Source organism: Mesocricetus auratus, unplaced genomic scaffold, assembly GCF_017639785.1.
Source record: "Mesocricetus auratus isolate SY011 unplaced genomic scaffold, BCM_Maur_2.0 Super-Scaffold_100006, whole genome shotgun sequence".
NCBI lineage: Eukaryota > Metazoa > Chordata > Mammalia > Rodentia > Cricetidae > Mesocricetus > Mesocricetus auratus.
In genome coordinates, this window is record NW_024429190.1 from 74,859,123 (window position 1) to 74,878,536 (window position 19,414).

The window sequence follows — 19,414 nt, forward strand, 5'->3', positions numbered from 1 at the left end:
AACAGAAAGGGTTAAACTGGGGTGTGAGATCGGGACATGAAGGGGTAACTAGCAATAAGGGCATTTTAAAAAGTTATAAGATCTGGGCATGGTGCCACATGCCTTTAATCCCAGGCCTTGGGAGGCATAGGCAGGAAGATCTCTGTAAGTTGGAGGCCAGACTGGTTTACAGAGCAAGTTCCAGGACAGTAAGGGCTATCCAGAGAAATCCTGTCTTGTAAAACAAACAAACAAAAAAGTTATGTGGATAGGTCAAATATTTATCGGGCTTGGATCCGGAGCATTTTACAATCCACATGTGTTCGGATTTGGGAGTAACAGAGAAAACATGTCTTGAAAAACAAAACAAAACAAAGGATATATGGGCAGTTCAAATATTTATCTGGAATGCTTGCATCCAAAGCCTTTTGCAGCCCACATGTGTTTGGATTTGGGAGCACTAAAGTCTTTATAAACTGCATGTCTTTAATTCAACCAAAACTCAGAACAGTGGACTTTGGAGGATTTCAAATTTTGGACTTTCAGACTCAGGATTTTCAACCCATGGTGGCTTTCCATACTTCTGCGATGAGAAGCAGAAGAAGGAAGTGTGGGTGAGTTTTATATGTTACACTTCCATATTTTACTTTTGCAGGAAAACTATATTCATGTCTCAACTCCCATGACTGGTTTCTGAATCCCGTTCTGTGGCCAGCTGACAGAGTCAGAAGTCAGGGAAAAAGCCACGCGAGCTTTGGGTTCAAGGTCTTCCACAAATTGTTTTTCTTCTTTTCTTGATGCTGGTTACTGAAGCCGGAGCCTTACGCATGCTCAGAGTTTGCTCGAGCACTGAGCTATATGCCGGCTTCTCTCATTAACTAACTCTGGGTGTGTACATGTATGTGTGTTCCTGTGTGCAGTGTATGTGTATGCACATGCTTATGGAGGCCAGGGCAACATTGTCTTTTGTTTTTCACTTGTGTTTTTTTTAAATTACTACCACCCATGACAAATAACAGCAAATAACTTTTAAAAAAATGATTCACCTAATGTGTACAGGTGTTTTGTCTGAATGTATGTCTGTGTACCCTGTGAGTGCCTGGTGCCCATAGAAGGTAGAAGAGGGTATCAGATCCCCTGGAACTGGAGTTGCAGGCAGTTGTGAGACACCCATGTGGCAGCTGACAATCAAACCCCAGTTCAGCCAGAACAGCAGGTCTCTTTTTGGGGGGGCAGGGGGTTGAGGCAGGATTTCTTCTCTGTAGCTTTGGAGCCTGTCCTGGAACTCTGTCTGTAGACCAGGCTGGCCTCAAACTCATAGGGATCCTCCTGCCTCTGCTTCCTGAGTGCTGGAACTAAAGGCATGAACCACCACTGCCCAGAGCAGCCAGTGCTCTTAACCGCTGAGCCACCTTCACTGCTCTTAACCATGCCAGCCCCCAATTTAGTTTTTGAGACAGGGTCTCTCCCTGAACCTGAAACTCACTAACGTCTGACTAGTGTAGCTGGTCAGTTAGTTCTGGGGATCCACCTGTCTCCATACTGCGGTTACTTACATAAACACACAGACACACACACACACACACACACACACACACACACACACACACACACACACACAGAGTTTTCATGTGAATGCTGGGAATCTTCATGCTTGTGTGGCAGACACCATCCCCCCTGACTCCTCATTAACTCTTGATAGCATCTAAACACTGCGCAGCTTTATACGTTGCTGTAGGGGTTACTAAATCCAAGTGCAGCCCCTCCGAACACGCCCGTGGCTAGAACACCTGCAGGCACTTGCATTTCTTACTTGAGTAGGTGCTGTTCTTGAACTCTCTTTGGTACTGTTCTTTGAGGAGCAACAGCTCCACAAAGGGCCATTCCTCCTGGAGTCTCCTCACCACGCCAGGAGAGACGGGCTCAGATCGGCAAACATCTGCAAGTAGAAGAGAAAAGCTCTCAGGGACACCACTTAGTCTACTATTGCGTAGCTAAGGCAGGTGATTAAGTCTCTGGCCACTAAGTACAAGATCAGAGACAGTTACATTGTTACATGTGCCATATTTGTTGGCTAGCTACCAAGAAAACAACCAAAGGGCAATTTCCCTAACAGTGGGTGTACACTGACAGGGAGCACCGGACATGATTTCAAATGGTTGACTAATTCAGAAATCCCCTCAGCAGCTTGAGCGCATCAGAGAATTGCATGCGGAAGTCCGAATTCAGCTCAAAAGTGAAAGTTCATTTTTGAAATACAGCTGGCTGTGGTGGCACACACTCGCCATCTCAGCCTTGCAGAATGCTGTTGCAGGAGGTGTGGCATGGATTTGAGACCAGCTTTGACTACACAGCAAGACTCTCCCTTAAAAACAAAACCACAACGAAGGTTGGAGAGATGTTTTGGCAGTTAAGAGCATTGCTGGGAGGTGGTGGTGTACACCTTTAATCCCAGCACTCAGGAGGCAGAGGCAGGAGGATCTCTATGAGTTTGAGGCCAGCCTGGTCTACAGACTGAGTTGCAGGACAGGCTCCAAAGCTACACAGAGAAACCCTGTGTCAAAACAAACAAACAAACAAACAAAGGGAGGGGAGCACTTGGTGTTCTTGCAGAAGACCTGGGTTCAAATCCCAGGACACAGTTGGTGGCTCACGATTGTCTGTAACTCCAGTTCCATGGTATACAACCTCCTTTCTGACCTCCTAAGGCAGCAGGCACACATGTGTTGAACACATATATACAGGTAAAACACCCATGCACATAAAAACAATCTAAACACATAGAAAATTGCTATACCTGGATGGTATTTGCCTTGTAGTGATTTCCTCTGTGACGAATTAGAGCTAATGGGCCCAAACTGATGAACTCCTGCCTGTTCTCCCTTGAGGGCTGGTACCATCCAGGCTTCTGGAACCATGGCGTGTGCATGGGAGCCGCCCCACTCTCCTCCCAGGAAGCCTGCACTGTTTTATCACGAGACAGAAGGGCTGCCAGTGCTTGCTGGCAGAACCAGCTGAGACTGGCTGATGACTTCCTTTCTGGGAAGCCCCCCTGTGACCGGCTGACAGAGTCCCCTTTCTATACCAGTGCTCACAAAGTGTGTCTCAGAGGAGCTTTGGGGATCCCAGGGAGCCCCTCAGCTGCCCCGGAATGAGGGAAAGCGAGGTGGGAAGGTCGGCGTCCAGTCTAAACTTAGATTATAAACGCAGAGAAAAGCCAAATGGTCAAAAAAGATCAGGGTGGGCTAGAGCCAGGCTGAGCAAAACCCTGGAACTTCTTCTTTTTTTTTTTTTTTTTTTTTTTTGGTTTTTCGAGACAGGGTTTCTCTGTGGCTTTGGAGGCTGTCCTGGAACTTGCTCTGTAGACCAGGCTGGCCTCGAACTCACAGAGATCCGCCTGCCTCTGCCTCCCGAGTGCTGGGATTAAAGGCGTGCGCCACCAACGCCCGGCCTGGAACTTCTTCTTAAAGCGGGCCCTCGTGCCTTCTTTCTGCTTTTCCCTAATCACCAGGCTTCCAGCTGGGGACTGACTAACAGCTCTGACTACTTTCTCACTGGAGAAAGTGAGTCTGAAGGAATATGGAATACATGAACTAACTAAACGCTACTCACTCACATAGACAAAATATGTACGTCCCTAAGGTGTGAAGAAGTGTTCAGTGCATCTCACAGTTGTTCAAAGACCGGTTTAACAGACATCTGATGTCTCACAGAACTTCTGAACAGCAACACTTTCCCCTAAGCATTCTCATGACTGGTGCAGGTTAACTCAAATATATACGCTTTTCAAAGTCTCACCGCGGTTGACTTGAGATTGCCAGTAACTTCTTTCTTCAAAAGTTGGTTCCTTCTTGGGATCAAAAATAAGGAAGTCAGTCTTGGTACCGCCAAATCTCAAGTACGCAGGAGATAAACCTCGGGCTAAAGTGCGAAGCCTTGGAGAGCTGAAATGGAGACAAGCAAGAAAGTATAATGATAATTATCATTACTGTTCTAGTTTTTTTGAGACATCTTACTATGTAGCCCAGGCTTGCCTCAAACTTGGGGTCCCTCTGCCTCTGTGCCGGATGCTGGGAGATAGGCAAGCACCACCATTCTGGCTTGTGATCACTATTTTCTGAGAAAGCCCAGTTAAACGTTTTCACTTCCTTTTCTCTTAGTGGGCCTACTCCTTAACTTCTAGCTGCTATCTGCCCCAGGGAGGTGGAGAGAGGTGAACAGTTCGAGACGCATCTATCCTCAGAAACAAAGGACTCGTGACGACTGGATGAGGAGTTTGGGGCACTGCCATCTGGAGAGGGGGAGGAAGAAAGGGCAGAAAAACCTGCAGAAGCTGATAGGCCAACTGTGGGGCCTAATCCCTCAGTGTCAACACGCCTGTATTTAAAACCACCACGGAGACACATCTCTAGGTATGTCTGTGAGTGTATTTCCAGAAAAGTTTAATGGAGGAGATAAGATCCGCCCTAAATGTTGGCGACACCATCCCATGCGCTGGGGTCCCAGACTGAATAGAAAGTGGACATTCATCTCTCCTCTCTGTACAGATGCCACGTGACCTCAGGCCCGCCAGCATGACATCCACGAGAAGACAAGCATGCTGAAACAAACCTTTCCCCTCAAGTGGCTCTTGTCAGGCATTTGTCACAGCAAACTAATATATAAATGGACACCAAATCCTCAGATTCACAGGCCACATGTGAATGGAACTCAAGAAACACATCTAGGTTTGGGGATATGTCCTGGAGACTCCTCAGTATAAAGTCAATGATCAGTCACACTTAGACTGTAGACCTGATGTCCTCTAGGACCCTCACAGCCACTAACTACACTTGTCAGGGACCCAGGTGCTCCCCCTCCTTTCCCTATTCTAATATCTCTAGAGTCCCACCACTGTTATCCCGATCACCCCACTCCCAGTCCACCTGCATCCCTTTGGTACTCACAGCCATCCTGGCTGACCCAAGATATCCCTAGTTCTGCTTTTGCCCACCCCCAGTGGAGTCAGACCCCAAATCCCACTGAGGATACCTACAGAGCTGGTCCCCTTCTCCCATTGATAGCCTACCACACAGCCCACTCTCCTCAGCAATCTGGGACTGCTTGGAGTATGAACCCAGAATTCCAACCAGACCTTCAGATATGGGACTAGTTAGCATCTGAACACTGAAACCCAGTGTGGCTTCAGACTGAAAACCGAGTGTCATTGTGCTGGTCCACAACTTGTCAGATTAGAGTAACAGCAACCAAAGAACCAAACACCCACACAGCAAAGGTGAGTGAGACCACATATCTACACAAAGAAACACACCAATGTCATAACTCCAGATGCCTAGAGCCCAGTGCAGAAACATAAACATGAACAGCCAAGACAACATGCCTCCTCTGGAATTTAGCTGACGTGTAGGACAAGTATTTCAATATAGCAATTGTGAAAAAAAGGTCTCAATGAAGACAAAACATAATAGCCACACAGTCCATGAATGCTAATATACAGCCCAAGGGCTCATGCGAAGGACTTCTTCAGAGTCACCCAGGCCTCATGCCACCCCACTGACGTTGGCCAGGCATTGGTTCTTGTTCTTGGCATTTTTGTTTTGTATGACAGAAGACATTCGCTTAGATTTAAGTAGCTACTATATCTGTAAGTAATTGACACTGGCAAAGAGATCAGAGTCCTTGGGAACTGGAGGGAAAAGGAGCTGTAGTACCATATGATGGTCTGATTCAGATACACTTGGATCAAAGCCTTGTCTCCAGAGCAATGGCCTACAGCATCATGGGTTCCTCTCCATCAGCCCAACCCGCCTCATGTGCTGTGGAGGGTTTCCCACTCTCTGAAATCAGTTTCTTCATGTGTCTCACTGCCCTGCCTCTCTCCCAGCTGCTGTCCCTGGTACTGGCTCCCTGAGAGCAGGGACCTCATCTGGTCTATCAGATTCTTCCCAGTGCCTACATGAATGCCTGGCACACAGCAGTACTTAGCCAATATTTGCTAAGTGGATGAACAAAGAAAGTCAGCCTGAGAAAGGGCAAGAGGAGGCCAGCCAATGACTGTAGGTCATTTTTGAACAAGATGACAGTAAAACTCATTGCTATGGCCATTGCCACATCAAGCAAGTCATATGTCTTTGAGTTTTGTTAGGAAAACCCTTTTTGTTTGCAGTAAAGTATCTTTTGTGCTCTTAGAACACAATATTGATGCCCTCTGACAAAAGGAAAAAACAGATTTAACACAGCTGCAAAACTTGCCATAAAAACAAAATTGATCAAAGGCACAGTATTTCAATCATATGCAGGAGAAAGAAAGGGGAAGTACCCGCCACCACAGTGTCATGGAAATAAAAGAATGTGTAAGGCTGCAGCTGTTCCCTTTCCAGAGGAGGCTGTCAAGGAAAAAAAATACAAAAACAGTTTGCAGGTGTTTTTATTTTACCTTTAGGGCAAAAATACATTGCTTATCTTTAACAGAGCAGAGGTGGCTTATTAATATGCACTAAATGCTATTATATTTCCATTTCCAGATTTAAGGGCCACCCCAGAGATTCCAAAAGAAGGAAACAGGATGAACTAAGTGACAGCTGGCATTTCAGGAAGAGCAATGAGGCAGAAGTAGAGGTTATTATCACAGAACGGTTTGGATGATAAATCAAAAAGCTCAACTATGGAAGAGATCGAGCAAAGGCAGCTGCTCAAGGAGGCGCTGTTGAAAAGGCAGGCGTGTTGAGAATTTACTTTTGCTATAATGCGAATGAGCTGAGGAGGCATGGAGATCTGATCCAAGAGCATGAAGTTGGTGTTTGGGGTTTTCACCTACGGAAGTGATGTCTCTGGAGACGAAGAGAGTCAAGATAGGGTCATGATGTTTGCAGGTTGAAATAGAGTAGTGCAGCATGTGATGGCAGCCAACTGTCAGCAAAACAGCACCCTGGTTCCCGGTGCTCGCAGATTTCTATGGTGTAAATATTTCCACTGCTGCTGTTTCCAAGGTGTCGGGGTGATGCCACAGAATGTGGCATTGGGAAGAAATGCAGACATTTCATGGGATGATGCAAACTGGCCAACATTGAGTAACAATTTTCTTAGAGGGTCAGGATGGAGAAACTGAGAAATTTGTTTTTGTCAGATAAACATAATGGGACTCGGGACTGAGAGTACTGCCAGGTTTTAACCAATATGGAGGCTAGGGAAACAGTGAATGACAAAGGTTGAACGTGAGCTGGAGGGAAACCACATGCCTCTAAAACATACCGGTTTCATCCAGCACTTTAGGTAGGTTGGGAGGATTTTTTTTTTGTCACTTAGTCTCCTGACATCACAATGGCGTGGATTTCATTATTCTCTCTTTGTAAATATGGAACCTAAACAAAAAGGAGCAGGCTGGGTGTTGGAGGTTCATGCCTTTAATCCCAGCACTCGGGAAGCAGAGGCAGGCGGATCTCTGTGAGTTCGAGGCCAACCTGGTTTACAGAGCGAGTCCCAGGACAACCTCTAAAGCAATACAGAGAAACCCTGTCTTGACAAACCAAAAACCAAAACTAAAAACAAAAACAAAAAGAAAAAGGAGCTAAGCTAACTCACCAGAGGTAACAAGCCAAGAGGGACTTGAACTACAGCAGTTCGCGTGCAGACTAATGAACCATCATCTAGAAGGAGTAGTAGGCACAGGGATGGAGTATGAGAGAATATACGACTCATACTCAACAGGGTTACAGAGGAAGAGGAGTCTTCAGGGAAGTGCCTTGTATTAGCTAGGGCGTATGGGTAAAGGAATACTCTATGAGAATGATACCAAACTCAAGGCTCCAGGAGCATGGTGGAATGACTTGGGAGGAAAGAGGACACCAAGGGGCCAATCAGGGGACAGAACTTGTCAGGGATTAGGCCTGTGGTGGCTCTCTGTTCTTTGTCTCTCTTCAGTCAAAATGACTTGTCTCAGTAATAGACAGGGGACATGTGCCCTATGCAACACAGGTCTGGTGGTTGGAATGATAAATGCCACACATAGGCACACTAAACATGTGGCCCCCAGAGGACAGTGTTGTTTGAAGAGTTTTAAGATAAGGCCTGGCTAGAGAAGGTATGCTTTGAGATCACCTCGCCTCAGCCACTTCCAGAACCTCTTTTTGCTTTGTGTTACTTCCTATTCTGGCTATCACCTGCCATCCTCCCCTGCCATCATGGACTCTCTCTGAAACAGTAAACCCAAACAAACCCTTTCTTCCTTACATTGTCTTTGGTTGTAGTATTTTTGTCACAGAAACAGAAAAGCAACCAACACAACAGGCTATTAAACCACAAACTTCATATGGGTAACAAAGGCTTCTCCAAATGCAGAAAGCAACTGTTAATAAAGATGTGGGAATTTAACTATTAAAATTATTCATGAATGGTATCTTAGTTAAGGTTTCTATTGCTATGAAGAGACACAATGACCATGGCAACTCCTATAAAGGAAAATATTTAACTGAGGTGGTGGCTTACAGTTCAGAGGTTTAGTCTATTATCAATACGATGGGGAGTATGGTAGCATGCAGGCAGACATGCTGCTGCTGGCCACATCTTGATCAGAAGACAACAGGAAGTAGACTGTCTTACTGTGAGTAGCTTGAGCATAGGAGGCATCGAAGCCCACACCCACAGTGACACACTTCCTCCAGTAACACCACACCTACTCCAGCAAGGCCACACCTCCTAATAGTGCCACTCCTTTTGGCGGGACATTCTCAAACCACCAAAAATGGTTATTGAAATGTCAAAAAATAAAGTTTACTGAAGAAAAAGAAGAAATTACTATGCAAAGTAAGCAAAAAACATAGTTTTTTTCTTTATTGTTATACTGGCTGGTTTTGTGTGTCAATTTGACACAAGTTAGGATCATCAGAGAGGAAGGAGTCTCAGTTGAGGAAATGCTTCCATGAGATCCAGCTGTAAGGCATTTTCTCATTTAGTGATCAATGGGGGAGGACCCAGTCCTTGGTGCCATCCCTGGAAGTCCTGAGTTCTATAAGAAAGTGGACTGAGTGGGCCAGGAGGACCAAGCCAGTGAGCAGCACCCTCCATGGCCTCTGCATCAACTCCTGTCTCCATGTTCTAGCCATTCTTGAGTTTCTGTCCTGACCTCCTCCAATGATGGACTATGATCTGGAAGTGTAAGTCAAATAAACCCTTTCCTCCCTGCAGTAGTTAGGGTTTTTATTGCTGTGAAGAGACACCATAACCACAGCAACTCTTGCAAAGAAAAACATTTAATTGGAGTGGCTCGCTTACAGGTCCAGAAGTACAGTCATGGCAGGGTACAGTCATTATCATCATGGCAGGGAACATGGTGCTGGAGAAGTAGCTGAGAGTTCTACATCTTGCAGGTAACAGGAAGTTGACTGAGACACTGGGCAGTATCCTGAGCATAAGAAACCTCAAAGCCTGCCCCCACAGTGACACACTTCCTCCAATAAGGCCATACCCATTCCAACAAGGTCACACCTTCTAATAGTGACACTCCTGTGAGATTATGGGGGCCAATTACGTTCAAACTGCCATACTCTCCAACTCGATTTTTGGTCATGGTGTTTCACTGCAGAAACCCTAACTAAGCCTGTCAATCGTGGCAAATTCCTTTAATCCCAGCATTCTGGAGGCAGAGGCAGGTAGATGTCTGTGAGTTTGAGGCCAGCCTGGTCTACAGAGCTAGTTCCAGGACAGCTAGGGTTATTACACATAGAAACCCTGTCTCAAAAAAGCAAAAAGCAAAACAAACAAACAAACAAAAAAAAACCAAAACAACAACAACAACAAAAACCCTAAGACAGTTGTTCAATGCCACTTCTGCCTTGCAGAATTTAGGATTTCTACCGATTCTTAGCGCTATATTGCCTTTTTTTTAATGAGGAGATTATGGCCATGAATGCATATGCCTTATTTCAAATAGAACTGCGCTCTCTAACACAGTAGCCACTAGCTGCTGGACACTTGAGATGTATTCGGGCTGACCTAAGACATGATGTAAACGTAAATCACAAGATTTTAGATGCATGATCTTACAAGGGGAAGGTGAACTATCTCATTACTGTTTTTATATTGGGGGTGCAGGTTAGTGTCAGAGTAGGTTATATAGTGTGCAAGCCCCTGGACTCTGTTCCCAGAACTGCCAAATGTTAGCATTCACACACTTCTTCTTACTGTTTATATTTGCTCTTTGTTGCTTTCCTATTTGAGACAGGGCCTCGATATGTAGCCCAGGCTAATCTTGAACATGCGACCCTTTTGTTTTCTGCTTCCCAAGTGCTAGGATTATAGCTAGCAATCATGTTCAGCCTTTTTGCTTTTTGTAAAATGTGTTTAGCAAAAAGTTTTAAAATTACATTTGTGCCTTGCAGATGAGGCACACACCATAATTCATGTTGCTTCTGGGACTGGGGTCTCTTTGGTATTCTTCACTAATGCAGGCTGAGAATATTCTCTGACTAATTTCCCCAGGGAAGAGAAATTTAACAGATGCTCCTTTTCAATTCGAGAGTCTTCTAAGATTAACGTTTGAATTTTCGTACTGTCTGTTCTCTGGTTACAAATGTGAGAGAGACCTGTTTTCACTCATCCAGTGCTTGTAACAGAGTCATACCATCCCAGTTCATTTGTCTAACCCTCCTTGGGGCACCTCCGAGGTTTGGGCCCCAAGTCTATATCTGTGTGTTAATGGTAGTTTTTTTTCTTTTAATCAATCCATCAGTTTGTTTCTAGACAATCTTTTCCTAATATACTCTGCTGTGTTTCCTTTAAAAATAATCGCAGGCTTGTTTTCCTTTTTTTTTGTTTGTTTGTTTGTTTTGTTCTGGTTTTCGTTCTTTGAGGCAGGGTTTCTCTGTGGCTTTCGAGGCTGTCCTGGAACTCACTTTGTTGGCCAGGCTGGCCTTGAACTCACAGAGATCCGACTGCTTCTACCTCCCGAGTGCTGGGATTAAAGGCATGCGTCACCGTAGCCCCGCATGTTTTCTTCTTGTATGCCTTTGTTTTTATGGTCAGTGTCTGCCTTCAAATACTACTTTTAATTGCTAGCTGGTTGACCATGGGTGAGTTATTTAGTCTTCCATAGCCTCAATTTCTTCATTGTTGTCTCCCAAATGCCGGGATTAAATCACACTTGGCCCTTACATTTATTTTTTAAGACAAAGTCTAATGCAGCCCCGGCTAGCCTTGTTAAATAGCTGAGGATAGCCATGAACTTCTTATCCTCCTCCCTTTGCCTCCTGAGTGCCGGGATAAGAGTCATGAGCCGCCATGCCTACTTGTATGCAATGTTGAGGATTGAACCCAGGATTTGTATGTGCTAGGCAAGAAACAATTAGCTTAACCTTCAAACATTCTAGTAAGTACTTGTTATCTTGTCAAGCCATCAGGCAAATCCCACGAGTCACACTGGAGAAAACCAGGGTGGTTGGACTGTCAAACTCTTAGTCCTAAGACTCCAATGTAAAATCAGTGGTGACACCTGATAGTATGAGCTTGGGACACTCAATTGATGTCTAGGGTTTGACAATGGTAACCCAAAGGCCTAGTAAGGGTATAGTCAGCTATGTGTGGTGGCATTCAAGAGGCTGAGGCAGGAAGACCATGAGTTCAAGGCTAGCCTTTGCTAATGGTTACACAATATCTCAAAACAACAAAAGATCTCTGGAGGCTTCCATGGTTTAGATGGCCTACGACTGTGCCTGGTGTCTTTCATCTTGGGGACAGTCTGCCCTCACGGAGCAGAAGCAATAGATGTGTTTCCTCAGGCGAAGGGAAAGCCCTGCAGCTGATGAAGCAGCATCCTGTCTGCACCCTCATCTTGGAGAAACATGTGCTTTTTAAAAAAGTTTATTAGCACATATTAATTATAGATAATAATGGGTTTCATCATGACATTTCCAAACGTGTATAAGATGTATTTTCATTATATTCCCCCATTGCCCTGTCTTGTCCCCTCCCCAGTTTTCCCAATTAGTCTCAGTCTCCTCTCTCTCCCTGTCTCCTCCTCACCCCCCACCCCAGCCACGCCCCAGTTTAGTCCAGACTGGCCTCACACTTGTTTGTTGTCAAAGATGGCCTTTAACTCCTGGTCCTCCTACCTCTGCTTCCCACATCTAGGATTAGAAACACCCTGCAATCTTAGGCAAGGTGGCTTACTCTCTCCTCCCTCCTCTCTCCTCCTGGCTTCTACTCTGCCTCCCTGCATTTGGTCCAGTCTGGCCTCTAACTCGCATGCTGGCCACACACTCCAGTGCCCTTATATTTACATGCTTAAAAAGCAGCAAGATGAGCGACAGTTGTTCTCCAAAGAGTTTTTTTTTCTATCTGACTTATCTTTCCTTCTTCTTCTTTGTTTTTTAATCTTAATCTCCTAAGAGAGTTCAAAAGACTCCAGTTTACTGGTCCTCTAATGAGGCAAATTCAAAGGTTCCAGCTTGTGACCGCTTTGGGTTTTTTCCTCCAAACCTCCTCCTCACCTGGACTTGGCTGGTGCCCAGGCAACAAGCGCTGAGTAAATGAAACAGGAAAAGGCTTGAGCGGGGGAGGGGGTGGGGGGTGATTGTACACGAGAGGGAGGCTGGGGAGACCAAACGCAAAGTTGCTTCAGCAAAGAGCGTGGCTGGCCCCCGCGAGTGTGGGAAGACAGTAGCGGGGACTGGAGGATGGGCGAAGGGATGGGACCGGGGGCTGCACTTACCCCAGGAAGGTGAGGAACCGCGGGTCGGTGGCCAGGTTGGCGTCGATGGTGACAGACAGGAACGAGGGACTCACGCGATGGAGCGGCTGCTCGGTGGAAAACTCCAAGACCCCCACGTCCTCGGCCCGAGCTGTCCCTGCTGGGGCGCCCTGGGCTAGGGCACCGAGCGGCCCCCAGAGCCACAGCAGCAGCAGCCGCCGCATCTCACCTGGCTGGACCGCCCGCAGCCGTGAGAGCTCCCGCCCCGGGTACCCGGCCCCGCTTTGCCTCTGGCGCCGGGGCTCGGTACCCTCCCACGGCGCTCCATCCCTCCCACTCCTCCCCTGCGTCCCTCCCCTAGCGCCCTCTTCTCCCCGCCCTCCCATCGGCGCTCTCTCCCATTTCCGTGCTGGCTTCCCCCTTGGCGGCGGCGGTCACGTCCACTTTTGAAATCATTCACACTCATCCGATGGGTGCGGAGGTGGCCAGAATCCAAGATCCTGGGAGGCCTGGGGAGGGAACGCCTCGGAGCCTTCGGGGAGGGAGGAGGGGGGCCCCAGCTTCCTGATGTCCTGCGCTCACGTCCCCTCTTCTAGGTCCTTTTCACTTAGCGCCAGGACTGGACCGTGAACTAAAAGACCAGCCTGAGGATTCAGCCAGCCCTTACCCCCACTCCCATCTGCCGAAAACGACACTCGAGCCTGCCAAAGTCTGACTAACTTAGTGTCCTCTGCCGGGGATCTGCTTCTCAGGTATCTCGCTGTCCCTTGAAAATCTGATCCGAGCTAAAACTCAGCTAGAAATCAGCCCTCAAATGATATCTCCCCGCCCCCAAGCAACTCATGAAAACAGTACTTGTGAGAGCCTAAGAGTATTAGATACGGCTAGGCAGTCGACAGGACAGCTGGAAGCCTGTGCAGCTACTCTTGGAATTCGGAGCCAATTCCCGCCATGCCATGCATTTATCCCTTGCTGTTGCCTCAACTTTTCTTTAGTTTTCCCTTGCCGTTTACACTGGTATATAATGATGGCAAGCGCCAAGTGCTTAAGCTTGGTGTGTGTGTGTGTGTGTGTGTGTGTGTGTGTGTGTGTGTGTGCGCGCGCGCGCGGTACCCTGAGAGAAACTTTAACAGTGCTACCTCTACCTCTCATTTCCACAGCATGCCGCCAATTGCGAATTTTTCTCTTTACACAGGAGGGCACGCGTATAGACACAGCAACCTGTCCAAGTATCGGAACTCAGTGGAGAGAGGTGCATAAGTGCAAGCTGGTGGCGGTGTGACTCCACTGCCTTGCAGTCTCCCGGAGGAAGCTTTCAGGCACTTCTAGGCAACTAAGCCCCACCCCCACCCCACCACACAGCATCCTAACAAGTTAGAGTTGACTGCATTTGCCCTGGGATGTTGCCTGGTGCTCACCTTGGGCTTATAAAGTTCTCAAAGCAGAGATGGGGATTATGGTGTACCTGCCGATTGCTCATACATGGTACCTTGCCTGCCCTTCAGGAGGCAATCAACTCATACTTACTCAGTAAGCAAATGACACCAAAACCCTTCGAACTGTCTGTTTAGATTGCACCACCAGTCAAGCAATAAGTAAAAATGGGCTGTTACAGAGTGTATATCTAATTTGCACTCATCTGTCTATCCTTAGGCGACTTAAAAATTACATGCATAGTTAATGCTGTGACCTGCATTTGCCTTGGTATGCCATAGCCAGGGGCTACAAAGCGAGAAAAAAAATCATGTCAACAGAAAACTGTCTGGAGTAAAACCCTGTGGAAGGGGGAAGCAGAAGACGGGACTTTTTTTTCTGTGTGTCATGACATGGATTCCATCTGTCACCTCCCTGATGACGTCATGGTGTGAAGTCATGCCAATTCCTTTGGAGTATTTTGGAAAGGAGATCATTGCAAGCGTTCCATATATGTGACATCCTGAGATGGATGGGCAAGTAGGATCTACAGGCAAGATGCTAATCTGGGAACCAGGAACCAAACAGGAAACAGAGGCACTGCTGACTGTGATGAGCTCTTGCTGGAGATCAGTTCCTGCTCTAGACTCTAAGTTGATTTGTTTTCTTGTATCAGAGGAAGATATGGTCAACTTCAGAGACAACTTTATAACAGGACACTTCAAGCCCACTTCACCTGGATTTTGATAAATCCCTGACTAGCATTCTAGCCCTCAGTAGGGTCTAGACTGTTGGACCACTTGTTAATTATTTTGGGCTTTTTGTTGGTTGGTTGGTTGGTTGGTTGGTTTTGTTGTTGTTGTTGTTGTTAAGTTTTTTTTGAGACAGGGTTTCTCTGTGTAGGTTTTGGAACCTGTCCTGGAATTAGCTCTTGTAGACCAGGCTGATCTCGAACCTGCCTCTGCCTCCTGAGTGCTGGGACTAAAGGTGTGTGTCACCACTGCCTGGCTTGTTTGGTTGGTTTTTTGAGACAGGATTTTTCTGTGTAGCTCTGGCTGTCCTGGAACTTGCTCTGTGGACCAAGCTAAACAAGTGCTACCACCAAGAGTTTTTTTTGTTATTGTTGCTGTTTCTGGTGTGTGTGTGTGTGTGTGTGTGTGTGTGTGTGTGTGTGTGTGTAAACATGTGCTAACACCATGTTTTTGTTTTGTTGTAGGTCCACCTGCCTCTATCTCCTGAGTGCTGGGATTAAAGGCGTTAGCCACCACCACCTGGTTATTTTTGTTTTTGAGACAATCTTGTTGTGTTGTTCTGAAACTCATTACATGATGAAGCTGGCCTGGGACTCATATATTTGCCCACCTCTGGGTGTGCTGCTCTGCTATACTCTGTCTTAGACAATTTTTTAACTTTGAAGAGCTTCAAGTTCATCTGTCAGATGACAGTACTCAGGCATAGTTCAAAGTCCATCTTTGTTTTTATTTAACCGGCTTCATGATATCATATGTGACACACCCAGCTCCATTCACAGCCTGAAATGTGTCTTCAGGTGAGAGAATTAAACACTATCACTTTAGTGGTTTGAGTTCTCAGAGACCGGGTTTTGCTCTTTAGCCCAGGCTGGCCTTGAACTTGTGTTGATTTTCCTACCTCTGTCCTGGAGAGCTGAGATCGCCGATGTGTGCCTCTATGACCAGTTACTCCATGTAATCTTCACAATAGCTTTGTAAAGCAGTTAAGATCCGGATCCTAATCCTTAATTTTAAATTTTCCTACAATCCCACTTAGATCTGGTGACTTGAAAAAAATAAGATTTCACAGATCTTGGCCTGTCAGTGGTGATGCACACTTTTAGTCCCAACACTCAGGAGGCAGAGGCAGGTGGATCTCTATGAGTTCAAGGCCAGCCAGATCTACAGAGCAAATTCCCGGACAACCATGGCTACACAGAGAAACCCTGTCTTGAAAAATAAAAAACATACAAAGATTTGACAGATCTGCATTTGTTTGTAGACATACCCAGAATCTCTGGGATTATTGCTGTTGTTTTTTTAAACAGTCTATCCCAAGCTGGCCTTGAACTCTCTTTGTAGCTGAAGATGACCTGGTCTCACTATCTGACTTAGCAGGCCTGGACTTGCTGTATAGACTAGGCTGGCCTCAGATTCATCCATCCACCTACTTCTGCCTTTCCAGTGATGGGACTGAAGGTGTGAGCCAGCCCAGCAACCTTAAACATCTGACCCTTCTGCAGCCACCTCCCCAGTGCTGGGATTACAGCCGTGTGCCACCAAGTCTGGCTTCTGTGGTACTGGGGTGGGGGTGGGGTCAAACTTAGCAAGACCACCTGCATGCTAAGCAAGGATTCTACCGACTGAGCCACATTCCCAGTCCCTTCAGGTTTTTTCGTTGAGTTTCTGTGTGTACACTTTGCTATGATGTGTATTTTATACTATGTAATGATTGTCTGTAAGGGAAATGGGTACTAGAACCAGAAAATGGGCCAAAACTATGAGAGGAAAGCATCATTAGGAAGAAATAAACACCACCAGCCACATACAATAAACAAATAGATTTTTATATTATAATCTGGGTAATTATCCAAAAGTCCCAGGAAATAAGCTGAGTGGCTAAATTTGTTCACTTGTCACTGGGATGATAAAGGCCCTGGGAGATGCTGCTAATTATACTTGTGTCAGAAAAAGGTATAATATGGCTTACTGAGTGGGCACATTATTTATGGCAACACACAGGCTCTGTAAACAGTGTGAGTGGAATACACCTGGGGCACGAGAACCTAGGGAATGCACTGGGAAGGTGGGAGTGCTGCCGGAGGGAGAAAGCAGACTCAGGGACGGTGTGTTTAGTTTGGGCTCTCTGCTACCTTCTGCTCTTGGGACATGGTCAATTAGCTTTGGGTAGACATGGGCGATAAACTGAATGTGCAAAACCCTACACACACACACACACACACACACACACACACACACACACACACGACAGAATTCTGAGGGTGAGCAAATAGATGTCGTGATTTGTTGGTTTCAGATTCCAAGTGACTTTTGAAGAGAAAAATGATAGGGGATGTCCTTCTGTATGTTGTAAATATATGTTTCTCTTATTGGTTGATGAATAAAGCTGTTTCAGCCAATGGACACGGAAGATTTAGCCAAGCAGGAAATCTGAGCAGGGACAGAGAAAAGTAATATGCCACACCCGATGCATAGCCTGTATCTGAGAATGTGCGGAGGGTGTCGGGATTGATGACACAGAGACCAGTCGGCGGTGTAAAGAAAACTTTAAGCAGGCCCCAAGAAGGCTCAAGAAAACTTCCCAAGAAAGGCTTCCCTCAAGAAAAGCTTCTGCTCCATTCCTTACCCCTGGCTGGTTCTGCTGTGACACCAGAGACTTCGGTGGGTGGGTCAGGAAGAGGCGGTTAGTCTTTGGAAAGGTCGAGGTCAGGGAGTTTCTGTGGGCAAGCCCCTTTCAGGAACTTATTGCTCCAGTAAACATTTCTTATGGACATCGGGTTGTTTTTAGTAAACATGTTTTTAGTAAACATTGTCTTACAGCTGCCTGCCCCCAGGCTGATGGGAAAGTGGGTCTCCGACCAAGGTCTGTTGTTCCCACAGTAATAGGTAGAGTCAGGGAGATGCCATGCAGCTGCAGAGGAAGCAAGAAGGGCATCACTGGTAAGCCACGTGGGGATACACAGATTAATAGAAATGGATTGCTAATTAAGACAGAGCTAGCCAATAAGAAGCCTGAGCCATAGGCCAAATAGTGTATAATTAATATAAGCCTCTGTGTGTTTATTTGGGACTAAATGACTGCAGACCGTCTACAAGGAGGCCTGTGAAATAAACAGTCTTCTGAGGAGATCTTGTACTGACTGATGTTTGCATTTTTGGATGGAGGAAAGGTTGGAGTGGTCACTGAGTGTCTAGGTGACTGGGCAGATGCTGAATGTGTTAATTTCTCAGACATATTGATTTTATTTATTATGGCAGGAGATGAGACAGGGTGTCACTGGGTAGCCCTAGCTGTCCTGGAGCTCACTATATAGACCAGGCTGGCCTCGAACTCATAGAGATCTGCCTGCCTCTGCCTCCCAAGTGCTGGGAGGTGCACCAGTACACCTGACAGGAAGTTTAATTTTTAAAATTATTTGTGTGCATGTGTGTGTGTGTGTGAGTGCAAACACACCTATGTCACAGTGCATATGTGGAGCTCAGAGGATAACTTTGAGAGCTAGTCCCCTCTTCCTCTTCAAAACAGGGTCTATGTTGTTCTTCATTGTATACCTCAGACTAGACACTGCATACCTCAGGCTAGCCACTGCATACCTCAGACTAGACACTGCATACCTCAGGCTAGCCACTACATACCTCAGGTTAGCCACTGCACACCTCACATTAGCCACTGCATACCTCAGGCTAGCCACTGCATACCTCAGGCTAGCCACTGCACACCTCAGGCTAGCTGGCAAGAGCTCCCAGGGGTTTTTCCATTGCTGGCTCCCACCTTGTAGGAATGCTGATAGACTTGAGGTAGCTGTGCCTGGTGTTGCATGAGTTCTGGAGGTCTGACCTCTGGTCCTTATACTTGAGTTGTGAGTACTTTACCTACTGAGTCAGCTTCCAGTTCTGATGGAGTTTAATTGTTATTTTAACATTATGAAGAGGCAGAGTCCTCAAGAGATGGCTGTGGAGGATTGGGGAGATAGTTCCATTGCTCAAGTATGAGAATCTGAGTTAGACCCCAGAGCTCACATAAGAAATCCAGAGTGCAAGCTCCAGCACTCAGGAGTCAGAGGCAGGGGGATCACTGAGTTTGAGGCCAGCTGGCTTACAGAGAAAGGTCTAGGACAGCCAGGGGTACTCAGAGAAAACTTGTCTCAAAAAAAAAAAAAACAAAGCAAAATGCGTGGCAAGATGGGAAGATGGCTTGTTAGCCAACTAGTTAGAGTACTTGGCAAACCTTGCCTCGAAACTAGAGAAGCCTTGCCTCAAAACAAATAAACAAAATATGAGAGGTGAAAAGTTTCTACACCCTGCTGATAAGTCTCTCCACTGATGCAGCAATCCAAATCAGACCAAATCAAACCGAATTATAAAAAGCCCATGTTTAATGGATACAATGTTCCTGGACCGCCTTCCAGCCCCCCCCCCCAAGAGGAAAGAGAGACTGGAAAATCACAGGTCTATTTTCTGGGAGGCAGTTTAAATACCCTGTGGGAGTGGTCTTGAGCATCTCTGAGGGAGGGACCATCATTTGGCGGGCTTTCTGAGATGCAGCAGGGTTAGGAGGAAGATGGGTGAGGGGGCTTGAGTGGAACTT

General features: G+C 46.4%; 1 protein-coding gene and 1 long non-coding RNA gene across 2 annotated transcripts in view; one reads left to right on the forward strand and one right to left on the reverse strand.

Annotated features, from left to right (window-relative positions):
• Positions 1–12,976, reverse strand: part of Hpse (heparanase) — a 38,002-nt gene extending 25,026 nt beyond the window's left edge. Inside the window, exons 1-3 of the mRNA XM_040747513.1 lie at positions 12,683–12,976; positions 3,778–3,923; positions 1,793–1,918 (exon numbers count right to left, since the gene is read on the reverse strand). Coding sequence (XP_040603447.1) covers positions 1,793–1,918; positions 3,778–3,923; positions 12,683–12,885 — 475 coding nt within the window. The 5' untranslated portion in view covers positions 12,886–12,976. The remainder of the gene's footprint in view (positions 1–1,792; positions 1,919–3,777; positions 3,924–12,682) is intronic.
• An 11-nt stretch (positions 12,977–12,987) lies between these two features.
• Positions 12,988–14,972, forward strand: LOC110342066. The gene is made up of 3 exons (XR_005877849.1): positions 12,988–13,134; positions 13,258–13,413; positions 13,857–14,972. It is a non-coding gene; the product is annotated as an uncharacterized LOC110342066 (long non-coding RNA).
• Positions 14,973–19,414: the final 4,442 nt, after the last annotated feature.